The sequence below is a fragment of the Pantherophis guttatus genome, chromosome 2, assembly GCF_059756535.1.
Source record: "Pantherophis guttatus breed Tessera chromosome 2, ASM5975653v1, whole genome shotgun sequence".
In the NCBI taxonomy this organism is placed as follows: domain Eukaryota; kingdom Metazoa; phylum Chordata; class Lepidosauria; order Squamata; family Colubridae; genus Pantherophis; species Pantherophis guttatus.
In genome coordinates, this window is record NC_142064.1 from 240,639,686 (window position 1) to 240,652,135 (window position 12,450).

Here is a 12,450-nt window from a genome sequence, read left to right on the forward strand (position 1 = left end):
TAGACAGAGTCATGGCTTGGTGCCCCCTTTAAAAACTAAACTGAAACATTTCTTTGATTTAAAAAAGTTGTGAGCTTTAAAAGCCTCTGAGATTCTTCTCATGCTCTTAAAAAAGTCCAAATCAGAGAATAATTTCCAGTTAATGTACTCACTTTCCAATAATGTCTCCCCACTTGATTCCCTAGGGCCTTGACTTTCAGATTTTGAAGATATTGAACCTCACTTCAAAATAATATGGTAGTAATAGCACTTAGACTTATATACCGCTCCATAGTGCCTTACAGCCCTCTGTAAGCAGTGTACAGAGCCAGCATATTACCCCCAACAATCTGGGTCCTCATTTTACCGACCTCAGAAGGATGGAAGGCTGAGTCAACCTTGAACCAGTCAGGATTGAACCCCCTGGCAGTCAAGAGAATTAGCCTGCAATTCAGCATTTCAACCACTGCACCACCACGGCAATAATAACAATTGTGACACATTTTTAAATGTTCAGTTGACTGAGTTTCATGTTTAATGACTAAAAGAGATAATAATATACTTATATGCTACCTTAATAGCATTTAGGTCCTTGGTTAGGTCTTCAATTGTTATGTTTTTACCAATCCCAGACTGTGAATCTAATTGAAGAATAAATCAATAATAATAACAACAACAACACCCCAGACTTAACAATTGTCAATAAGAAAGACAAAAAATGTCTGGATAGTGGATCTGGCAGTGCCTGGAGACAGCAGAATAGAAGATAAAGAACTGGAGAAGATAACAAAATACAAAGACCTACAAATTGAAATAGAACGACTTTGGCAAAGTACCAATAATAATAGGCGCCTTGGGTGCAATCCCAAAACAACTCGAGCATCACTTGAACACCATTGGCATTGACAAATTCGACATCAGTCAATTGCAGAAGGAGGCTTTACTTGGAACATCCTGCAACGATATCTGTAACGCTGTCAAACATCAAGATTTGTCTTTCCCAGGTCCTTGGTAAGGACTTGATAGGTAGACAAAAATGCCAAACCCAGTCTGAACATCTGGCTGACTGTGCGATGAATAACAACAACAACAACAATAATAATAAACAAAGAAAACATCCTACTCAAAACTGCCTGTGTACTCAGATGCTACCTTAACAGCTCTTAGATCCTTGGTTACAACTTAAACTGTTATGTTTTTATCAGTCCCAGACTGTGAATCTAAGTGAAGATTAACAACAATAACAACAACAATAATATGTGTGTGTGTGTGTGTATACATACATGTTCCGAGTTTATATATATACATATATACATGCACATATATATATGTGCATGTATATATGTATATATACATGCACATATATATATGTGCATGTATATATGTGCATATATACATGCACATATATATATGTGTGTGTGTGTATGTATAAAAACTCGGAACATCATACAGTTTAAGAAGATATTTGGTCGATATCTAGAATGCTGGCAGCAACTCCTATCAACCATCAGCACCAGTAAATAATATTTGTGATACATTTTTAAATATTCAATTCAGTTTCATGTTTAATGAACAAAAGTTTAATAATAATATAAAATAATAATAATAATTCAACTCAACAAAAAGGTACATTTGATGTGCTTCAACAGATGGCAACATTAAATAATATGGAGCCTGATTAGTATTGAATTGTAATCTGTCCAGAATCTTTTGGGAATCAGGCAGTCTCAAAACAGACTAAATAAATAAATACCTTAGTTCTGGAGGAAAAGACTATTAGGAAATACCAGAAATGTTAGCTAGGCTTGGAAGTAATCAACAACGATAGTATCCTGGAAGAGAGTAAAGATAAATTAATTGTATGATGCAAGAACATTGCATCATATCCAGGATCATCTTTATTGGTCTCAAAGACATCACTATTTTTTTATATCTTACAATCCCTTAATTATTCTCCAGATTTAATTGACATCAGGATCTCCTGTAATTATTCTTGCGCAGATGGTCAGATTAATGTCACGTGTACTTTAATCATCACATGGGCACAGAAAGTAAGCCAAGCTATTTCGGACTTCATAAAATTAGTTGTCTTGCTTTCTCAGCTGGTTTGATTTGGAAAATTCAGTTTGGGTCATAAAATCGAAAAATGTTAATTACCTGTTCAAGCCTATGATATATTGAATCATAGCAGTTGTCATTATTTATTGTATTATTTTTACTTTCATTTATATATCATCTTTTTTTCTGGGAGTTTAAAAGAGTTTGGTCTAGTGGTGGAGGCACCAAGCTAAAAACTGGGAGACGGTAAATTCCAGTCCCGCCTTAGGCATGAAAGGATGGCTGGGTGACTTTGAGCCAGTCCTTCTCTCAGCCCAACCCAACTCAGAGGGTTGTTGTGAGAAAAATAGGAGGAGAAAGCGTTAGATATGTTCACTGCCTTGAGTTATTTATAACAATAATAAAGGGGGGATATAAATAAATGAACAAATAAACATAAAAGCAGTGGATTCAGGAAGAATATGATCCAAAGTCACCCAGGGAGTTTCTGGCATGGCAAATGGGGTTGAACTTGGGTCTTCTCACTCCTAATTCAACACTTGGGTTATGACACCACATTGGCTGTCTGTATGTTTCAGTTGATTACTCTCCGTTTCTTCTGTGTGTGCTTGGAATCATTCGGACAAGAGCCTATATTATTATTTAAAAGCATATGTTTACAGCGTAGATGCATTTCTGAAAGATTGACCGTGAGGGTTTTTTTTTTTCTTCCCCAGGTTGAAGCAATTTTAGTAAATATATTTGGTGGAATTGTCAATTGTGCCATTATTGCCAACGGTATCACCAAAGCTTGCCGAGAGCTTGAACTGAAAGTGCCTCTAGTGGTCCGGCTTGAAGGTAGGTGGTGGAATTTGTTGGATATCTTTGTTTCATTTGATCTATTCTCTGATGGTTGATGCTGGAGCTAATTTTCTAGAACATAGAATATCAGAGTTGGAAGGGACCTTGGAGGTCTTCTAGTCCAACTCTCTGCTCAAGCAGGGAACCCTATACCTGTTCTGACCTAGGCTTCCTTAGAAAGTAAACAGCACAAACATAGTCCCAGCAAACCTCTTTAATTCAAACGGCTGTGAATTATTGTCATTCCCAGTCTGAAAGGCTTTTAAAACAGTCTATCAGGGAACACTTACCTTATCTCCCTAGGAATGCTGTCAGAGAACTAATTGCCAAATGCAGGGCAAGGCCAAACTTAGCACAGAGTCAAACAGCTTTTCCAGAGCTTTTACTGACTAGGTGAACTAATTGCTTCCTGTCTTCTGGCAGCTCTGTGCATGCACACACTGGGAACAGGCTCATGCTATTCTTCTGCCTCGCTGATGTCAGACTCTGGAGACTCCGGAGGCAGCAAAGAACTCCCAGATGGCCTTGGCCCCCTCTCTGCCTCTGACTCAGAGCCCTCATCCGAGCCTTCCCCAGACTCCAGGACTGGCCCACGTTCCTCCCCAATCACTTCACTGTCCGTCTCTGCTGCCAGCTCTGCTGGCTGCTGGCGGGCCACAACAATACCATTTCAGTTCATGTGAAACTAGAATGAGATGGTTGCTTCAGGGCAACAAATGCTGGAAGATGTGCAACAGAGAGAGAGAATGGCACCACTTGCCATTCTACTTGGTTGAAGAAGACTCAGCCTCAATGTTCTAAGCTGGCTGGACTTCAGCTAATATCCTAAAATTACAGCCCTTAGATATAATGAAAGATGCCGCCTGTCACTTGTCTCAAATCTCCATACAGCTACCGCTCTATCAGTCTCTAGCAATGGTATTGTTGTGATTCCGACCCCTGAGCCTGTCCTAACAGAGGGAGAGGACTCAGAAAGTGAAGGATAGGATTTGGCAACGCCTCCCTCTCCAGGACCCTCCTCTCTGGCAATGCCTCAGGTTTCCTCCGAAGGCCAAGAGATATGCCAGGAGCAAGGCACTTCGGAGCAGCCACAGATAGAGAGTGAGGGGGATGAATTTTAGTTGGATCCCAGACAGCGTCGGAAGGATAAGTGCGTGCAGCAGAGAAAGAGGCGTGGGCGGGCCAGAGATTGAGCTGAGTCACTGGACCACACCCCACAAGGGATAGAAGGGTGTGTGTCGGCTATTCAGGCCTTGTGATGGACAAATTGAAAAGCTTGGAAGTCATATCGTGTTTCTAGAACCCTGTTAGAATCTCTTTTGGGATTTCTTCGGACTGGACTTTGACAATTCTTTGCTTTGAGGAATTAATTTGGTATATCAGACTGAGGAGAATAAACCTTCCTTAGTGAGTAAAATCTCTTGGCAAGCAGTTCATGGTTCGCTGCCAAGACTGTTATCTTAAAGGAATTCCTGACTTTGATTCATTAACTCCTGGCTGTCTGTTTGTGTGTGTGTGTGCGACGGGGACAGAACAGGTATGGATAGAACACAGAATCAGCTATAGATTTTTCTTTGACAGAAAACGGTGTTTAATCAATCTTGATAAACATGTCAATGTTTCAGTCACCCACACAGGATTTCAGCCCATTCATACCTTCTCATAGCTTTAAATCTGCTTTCTTCAACCTGATACCTTTCAGGCATATTTAGGATTGCAAATCCTAGAACCTGTGGCCATCTGGAGGGTACCAAGTTATGGTAGGATGCTTTAATCTCGTCATGTTCTAGGTTCGGAGGGAGTCAGACAGGGGTGAAATCCAGCAGGTTCTGACAGGTTCTGCAGAACCGGAAGTGAAAATTTTGAGCAGTTCGGAGAACCAGTAGCAGAAATTTTGAGTAGTTTGGAGAACTGGCAAATACCACCTCTGGCTGGCCCTAGACTGGGGTGGGAATGGAGATTTTGCAATATCCTTTCCCTGGAGTGGGGTGGGAATGGAGATTTTGCAGTATCTTCCCCTGCCATGCCCACCAAGCCATGCCACGCCCACCATGCCCATAGAACGGGTAGTAAAAAAATTTGGATTTCACCACTGGAGTCAGACCACCTGCAAAGCAACAGGTCTGATCTCTGAATCAAATATTGTGGTTATTACAACACAGTTCTTATGGAAATGATCTTTATTGTTTTGACATGTTACTCTAGAATCTAGGAGGCAACTCTGCCAACAAACTTCATAACCATTTATCCAAGATAATACGGATGATGATTCTAGCCTCCCTTATAAAAAACCCACACTATTTCTATAATCTCTGGTTCCCCATACTATAATTCCTGGTTTTCTATACTTGTCTGTTCATTAAATAAATCCCACATGATTTGAGATAAAAAATTAGCAATAATTCATAACAATGAGAACTCCAGGATACTGTAAAATGAAGCTGAAAGAATACAGCATGGAACAACCTGTTCTCTTTGATGCATTTCTATGACAGAAGGTTCATAATTATTCCTATAAATCTTTAGCAGATTTGTGGCTGGACTTTAAAAAAATTCTTTGCTCTCCTGCAGCAGTATATTGCAGATGTCTTGATGAGTAAAGTTTTAATCAGTCAACTGTGTCTTTATTTAGCAGGATTTTCTGGACAAATCTTTGTTCTCAGCTGTGTAATAATTACAAGCTGTTTTACCAGTGGATAAAGAAAGGATTAGTCTCTCGTTCAAAAATAGTAACTTTATACTTACAGGTATTTGCTTGCTATAAAAGAAAGAAAGAAGGAGTGCTCCCCAACTGAGAAGTACAATATTTTTAAAAGTGCCCAAAGTGATTAGAAGAATCGCGTACTGTGCATTTAATGGATGAAGTAATTGTTCCTCCTGGGAAGTGCACCTCCTTTGTTTCAAGAGATTTTTTTATAACTGATTGTTGAAAGGGCTGGATTAAAATTAGGTAATTACTGCCCGTACAACCTATAAGAAGATTCTCCTAGACTACAGACATACACAAGGAGATTGATGTATCTATTGTATCTCTGGCTGCCAAGGGCTACGTAACAGGAATTTACATCCATAATATATTTAAGCATCCATTGGTGACCTTCTTTTGAATGGAGCAGGTAGCTTTGTGAGAGAGAATTCAGCCAATGCCAAGCAGCCAAAAGTGAAGATACCATACAAGTAGTCCTTGAATTAAGCCCATAACTGAATCTACAATTATGATCATAATTCATGCTGATTGACAAGTGGGGCATTGTGTGACCGCCCCTGATTTTACCGTCCTTTATTTTTGCAGCAGTCACTAAGTAAATGCCACAGTTGTTAAGTGAAACCGTTGTTCACTATAGGTGTTTTGTTGCCAGAAAAACCAGAAGTAAACGCCCGTTTCCAGTGAAAATGTTTTAAATCACAAAATTGCCCGGACATTGCAAACCAAAATATGATCACGTGACCATAGGGAGGCAAGGCCTGCAAGTACCTTTTGGGGTTCATTGTAACTTAGAATGGCCACTTAGTAGCTGATCGTAAATTGAGGACTTGTGTAATAATAACAAAAGGGCCAAGATTTTTTACCTTTTTGGAAAGCTAGTTTGGCCTGGCCTCTCAATAGAGACCCGCTAGGATGGGAGGTGGTTAGTGCATTAACAGGAAAGAAATTAACTATTTTTGCTCTGCTCTTCTTGAGTCCGTGTGGGGTTTTATTTAGCCTATATATAGTCCTCTGTCATTTTAATTGTTCTTATCATTGTTTTTACATTTTTATTTTTTAATTGCATTGTAAGCCACCTAGAGTTGTTTCGGACAGTGAGATGGCCGCATATAAATTTTGTTGTTGTTAGTCGCGAAGTCGTGTCCGACTTATTGTGACCCCATGGACAACGTTCCTCTAGGCCTTCCTGTCCTCTACCATCCCCCGGAGACCATTTAAACTCACTCCTACTGCTTCAGTAACTCCATCCAGCCACCTCATTCTCTGTCATCCCCTTCTTCTTTTGCCCTCAGTCTTCCCCAGCATTAGACTCTTCTCCAGTGAGTCCTTCCTTCTCATTAGGTGGCCAAAGTATTTAAGTTTCATCTTCAGGATCTAAAGAGCAGTCAGGATTGATCTCCTCTAGGACTGACCGTTTTTTTCCCCTTGCAGTCCAAGGGACTCGCAGGAGTCTTCTCCAGCACCATAGTTCAAAGGCCTCAATTCTTTGACACTCAGCCTTCCTTATGGTCCAACTTTCATAGCCATACATTGCAACTGGCATATAAATTTAATAAACAATAAAAAGTAGTTTGGAAAGTAATAGACTATAATATGCTGAGACGGTATGCTTTAAATAATAAAGATAATATAGATGTAAATCAGGACCAGGAAATAAATACAGGTAGTCCTCGACTTATGACCACAATTGAGGCCAAAATTTATGTTGCTAAGGGAGACATTTGTTAAGTGAGTTTTGCCCCATTTTACGGCTTTTCTTGCCATAGGTGTTAAGTGATTCACTGCCGTTCTTAAGGTAGTAACTTGGTTGTTAAGTGAATCTGGCTTCCTCATTGACTTTGCTTGTCAGAAGGTTGCAAGAAGGGGATCACATGACCCCGGGACACTGCAACCGCCATAAATATGAGTCAGTTGCATAGTGCTTTAATTTTAATCACATGACCATGGGGATGCTGCAACAGTCGTAAGTGTGAAAAATGGTCATAAGTCACTTTTTCCGGTGACAGTGTAAGTTGGAACGGTCACTAAACAAAACTGTTGTAAGTCAAGAACTCAACTGTACTTGAGTGAATAAACAAAAAAGTCAAAGAGCAGTGCACCATATTAGGGCTTCTATACACAGAGACAACCATACTGCAAGTTTTCTCTTTCTTTAGGTATTTTGATTAATGGATAGAGGAGAATCTGAAGAGGGCACATGGCACTATAAGATTGCACTAGTCCATCTCCATTTAGAATGAATGAGCTGGAAGGGACCTTGGAGGTCTTCTAGTCCAGCCCCCTACTCAAGCAGGAGAACCCAGAGGTGGGTTTCACCAGGTTCTAACCAGTTCTGGAGAACCGGTAGCGGAAATTTTGAGTAGTTCGAAGAACCAGTAAATACCACCTCTAACTGGCCCCGCCCCCATCTATTCTCTTCCTCCTGAGTCCCAGCTGATCGGGAGGAAATGGGGATTTTGCAGTAACCTTCCCCTGGAGTGCGGTGGGAATGGAGATTTTACAGTATCCTTCCCCTGCACGCCTACCAAGCCACACCCACAGAACCGGTTGTAAAAAAATTTGAAACCCACCATTGGGAGAACCTATACTATTCCAGATAAGTGACCGTCTAGACTCTTCTTAAAAACCTCCAGTAATGGAGCGCCCACGATTTCTGAAGGCAAACTGTTCCACTGGTTAATTGTCCTCACTATTAGGAAGTTTCTCCTTAATTCCAGGTTGCTTCTCTCCTTGGTTAGTTTCCATCCATTGTTTCTTGTCCTGCCCTCCGGTGCTTTGGAGAATAATTTGACCCCCTGTTCTTTGTGGCAGCCCCACAAATACTGGAATACCGCTATCATGTCATCCCTAATTCTTCTTTTCTTTAGACAAGCCAAACCCAAATCCTGCAGCCATTCTTCATATAGTTTAATCTCCAGGCCTTTGATGTTCTTGATTGTTCTTCTCTGAACTTATTCCAAGGTCTCAACATCTTTTTTGTAGTATGGTGACCAAAATCAGTTGCAGTATTCCAGGTGTGGTCTTCCTAGGGCTTTGTAAAGCAGTGCTAATATTTCACAAGATCTTGATTCTGTTTACATCACAGCTCTCGTGTATTGGTTTAACATATACATCTGATAAAACACATACTGATTTATGAGTTGTGTCTAGTCATTCCTGCAAATAATGCCACAAAATAATTCAAACATGATTCGAAGAAAATATGTCCAACCAACTATAATATGACTGAATGCGGACCATAAACCCAGCCGCATACAAATATGTTTTCTTTACTTTTAAACTTCTGTCGCAAATATTACATGCACTCCTGGTTTCTAACAATAATAAGGAAACCAAATTCTGGGCATTTTTTTTTTCAGCCTTCCAATGACCTGAATTGGTTTGGAATCCAGCTGTGGCACAGTTAGTAAAATGGTTTGTCTGATTACCCCGTGTATTATAGTTCACATTTAAGGGAAATCTTGATTATAGAGAGAAACCATGCAAATTTCTCTTCCATGTTATTTCCTCTGTTTAACAGCTTCATTCAGTACAAGCACAGCACGGATTGTTTTGATTGCTTGGGACTGGAACTCTGTTTACAGGTCTCTAACACCATCCAGTGGCAGTAGGTTAATTTTGGTTTACTTCAGTGAAAGAAAAATTCTGTGTTTTCAAACCACAGTCAGGAAGGGAAAAAAAATCCTTAACTCCTATTTTTTTAGACTTCGCTGTTAAATAGGCTGCAACCTTTTTTTAAAGATTTCTGGCACTTCAAATATCAAAGGAAGCTCAGTTTATTAAAATCACAGCTTTTGATCACAGATTCCAAACAATGACCCTTTGCAAAACATTAAAAAAAATACTGAAGTTTTTTATGGCTTTAACATTATGTTTTAACAAATGCAAATGTGTACAGTATCTTTTGTTTCCTTTTATTTCAGAAATAATATTTAATTTTTATTTATTTGTAAGGATGAGCACCATTGATATTATTGAACTAATCATTCTTGTTCATGATGCTCAATGCATCATGATATCAATCTTTTTTCTTTCTCTCTCTTGTGTAGGACTTCTTTTATTCTATGCAATGAATTTTATTCACCTTTATGCCTTTGATGAACATTTTTTGCAGAAATCACTGATAACTATTGTGAAAGTATTTCCTATAATAAGAAAAATAGTAATTAAAATTGATTGGATAAAAACATAGCTATTTTGGGGGAACTTGTCTTCTTGGTCTTTTGATCATTTTTGAACCGCACTATAGAAATCTGAAACCAACTATATGTAGCTTGGATCTTAATTCTTAATATTTTGCTGTAGCAGAGCCCCTTGTAACGCCTATATAAATATTGTGTCTACCTATGAATATGTTCTTCAAACATTTTTTAAAACTCAGAACACTAATAATGGTTTCCTTCCTTCCTTCCTTCCTTTTCCTTCCTTCCTTCCTTCCTTCCTTCCTTCCTTCCTTCCTTCCTACCTACCTACCTACCTACATATCTACCTACAGTTGCCAAAGCAACAAATAATTTTGTAGATTGTAGCTGATTTTCTTTTCATTTCTAGTGTTTCTCATGGATATTATATTGTCAGCTGCCCAGAGTTGCTTTGGGTAGTGATGTGGGTGGCATATAAATTTAATTTAATTGAGTAATTAAACATTGATAAGGGTTTGGTAAGGCAATATCAAAAACAGGAAAACAAGGTATCTCTCTTTTGACATTTAAAGAAAGCTTGACACTTCCACCAAACTAAAACAATCTTGGTGCCCGTTGGGGATTTTAACCAGCTCAGCATGTTGTCTTTTTAATACATTACCTGTGAAAAAACCCGATTATATTTGATCATCACATTCTTTGAAAATGACCTGGGATATTGATGAGAGCACACAATCATTTTTAGAATGACTTAACGTTCTTGTATCCGCATTTAGTATTATCTCCAATTAAAAAAGCTGAAGCAGCACAAATTATTAAACAGTGAGATAAGGTTCATTATTTTCTAGTGGCAAAGGAAAGGGGAATTAGGTCAAAATTAAGTTTGCCTTTGAGAAGTTGCCTTGAGCCTCTAGTATGTGTATAAATATAGAACAGTAATGATTAGCACTAAGCAGCACTAGAGTTTGTTAGTTTGTTGTTCGTCTTGGGAACTACTGTCAATACAAATAGTCCAGTTTTCCAACTAAGTAATTGATCATTTTTCATACTTTGCCTGTGTATTTTGAACAGAAAGAGAGAGAGAGAAAGAGAGAGATGACGGAGATGTACAGTATAGATCACTCCCTAGAATGCCAGTTCATCATACCAAAGTTAATACCTTAAAAAAAAACTAATGTTGGAAATAACATAGTAAACATGGATACAGATTCATCATCCTCAATTTTTATACCAATGAAATAATGATCTCTTTTTACTGGACACTGTTTCTTAGCCATAGGTCCCACACAAATGACTTTGTCAATGTTCTGTCACCTTTTTTATGAGCTTATGTGGTGTGTCAGAGCTTCAAGAGGCTTTATTGCCACATAAAGTGGCACAAATAAAGCGGTATGATTTGGAAAAGAAGCAGAAGCCCAACTTATCCTGAGGTAGAAGTAGGAGATGATTAACAGCAATTATAGTACAAAGTGCATTTCAGTGATATAGTTGCTTATAGTTTCTTATTTCGTACACACTGAATCCAAATTTTTTTATATACTCATATGCTTACAATTGAGACAGATTTCACATGCTGCTGGGATTGTGAAATTGTGAGTTTTGATGTTAAAAATCACTGTTCTGTGCAATACAAAGAAAAGATCTTGCCAGACTTCTTCTTATCACATAATGAACACACCTTGATATCTTTCTGGATAGCAATAACATGTTCTTCTTAATGGTTATCTACAAACGTCATGTTACCTCTCTGAGAAAGGTAGTTTTATCTCCTCCTTCCCCTGAAAACATCTCATTTCTCATCTACTTTCCTGGGGAAAAGAAAGAGAATTCAAGTGATGCCTCTCTTAGCATACTTAGAGGCTTTTCTCCTTATGGTTCTTCAGGTTTAAAAAGTATCTTTCAAAGCAGTTTTATTTGAGTGAGTTTCAGAACTCTGAAGACTGTGTATTATGTCAATATGTATGAAGCTGTTTTAACTGTGTTTTCTTCTATTAAACAAGGAAGCTAATAACTGAAATATTTACATTCATAGAGAAAAGCAGTATGTGTATGCAGAGACATAAGATAGATGGATAGAAGAGCAGATAGAAAGGCAAACTTAAAAGTCATTCAAATACTGACTGATACCTTAAAAGTAAAGCATTTCTTATGACCTCTCCCTTTTACATCACAGTTCAGAAATAGGGTTGTCAGGTGTCCACTATTTGAGCGGACAGTCCACTTTTTTCACATTATGTTCACTATTTTTTTTTCACAAAATAATGGACATTTTTTTTATTCAAAAGCTTTAGGATGAAATGGTACGTAATCTAAAGCTGTACAGTCTAAGAGAATAAGGATAGGAGAATCACGTTTTGTCTTTTTTTTTCATAAGTTAGAATGAGACAAAGATCGAATATCCATTGAACTCGATTCTCTGAAAAAATTAATGATGAGATTAAAATAAAAATATATTATAAAATTATGTACAGTTCACATTTTTAAAATGTATTGTAGCTTGTGTCGACTGACCTAAAATGGTGTGTTAAAATGTTTGTAAGAAAATATGTAATTTAATTGTAAGGTTTTTTTTATTTTTTTTACTACTTAACCCCCCCCCCCCCCCCCCCGCTTGTCCACTATTTTTTGGAAGCAGACCTGGCAACCCTATATATAGTAAAATGAAGATCATAACTATTGACCATCTACAGTGGAGATATGTTGCTCATCAAAACTCGAGTGCTA

General features: G+C 38.3%; 1 protein-coding gene across 1 annotated transcript in view; it reads left to right on the plus strand.

Moving 5' to 3' along the window:
• Window positions 1–12,450, plus strand: part of SUCLG2 (succinate-CoA ligase GDP-forming subunit beta) — a 257,944-nt gene that overhangs the window by 239,736 nt on the left and 5,758 nt on the right. Inside the window, exon 10 of the mRNA XM_034440607.3 lies at window positions 2,754–2,874. Coding sequence (XP_034296498.1) covers window positions 2,754–2,874 — 121 coding nt within the window. The remainder of the gene's footprint in view (window positions 1–2,753; window positions 2,875–12,450) is intronic.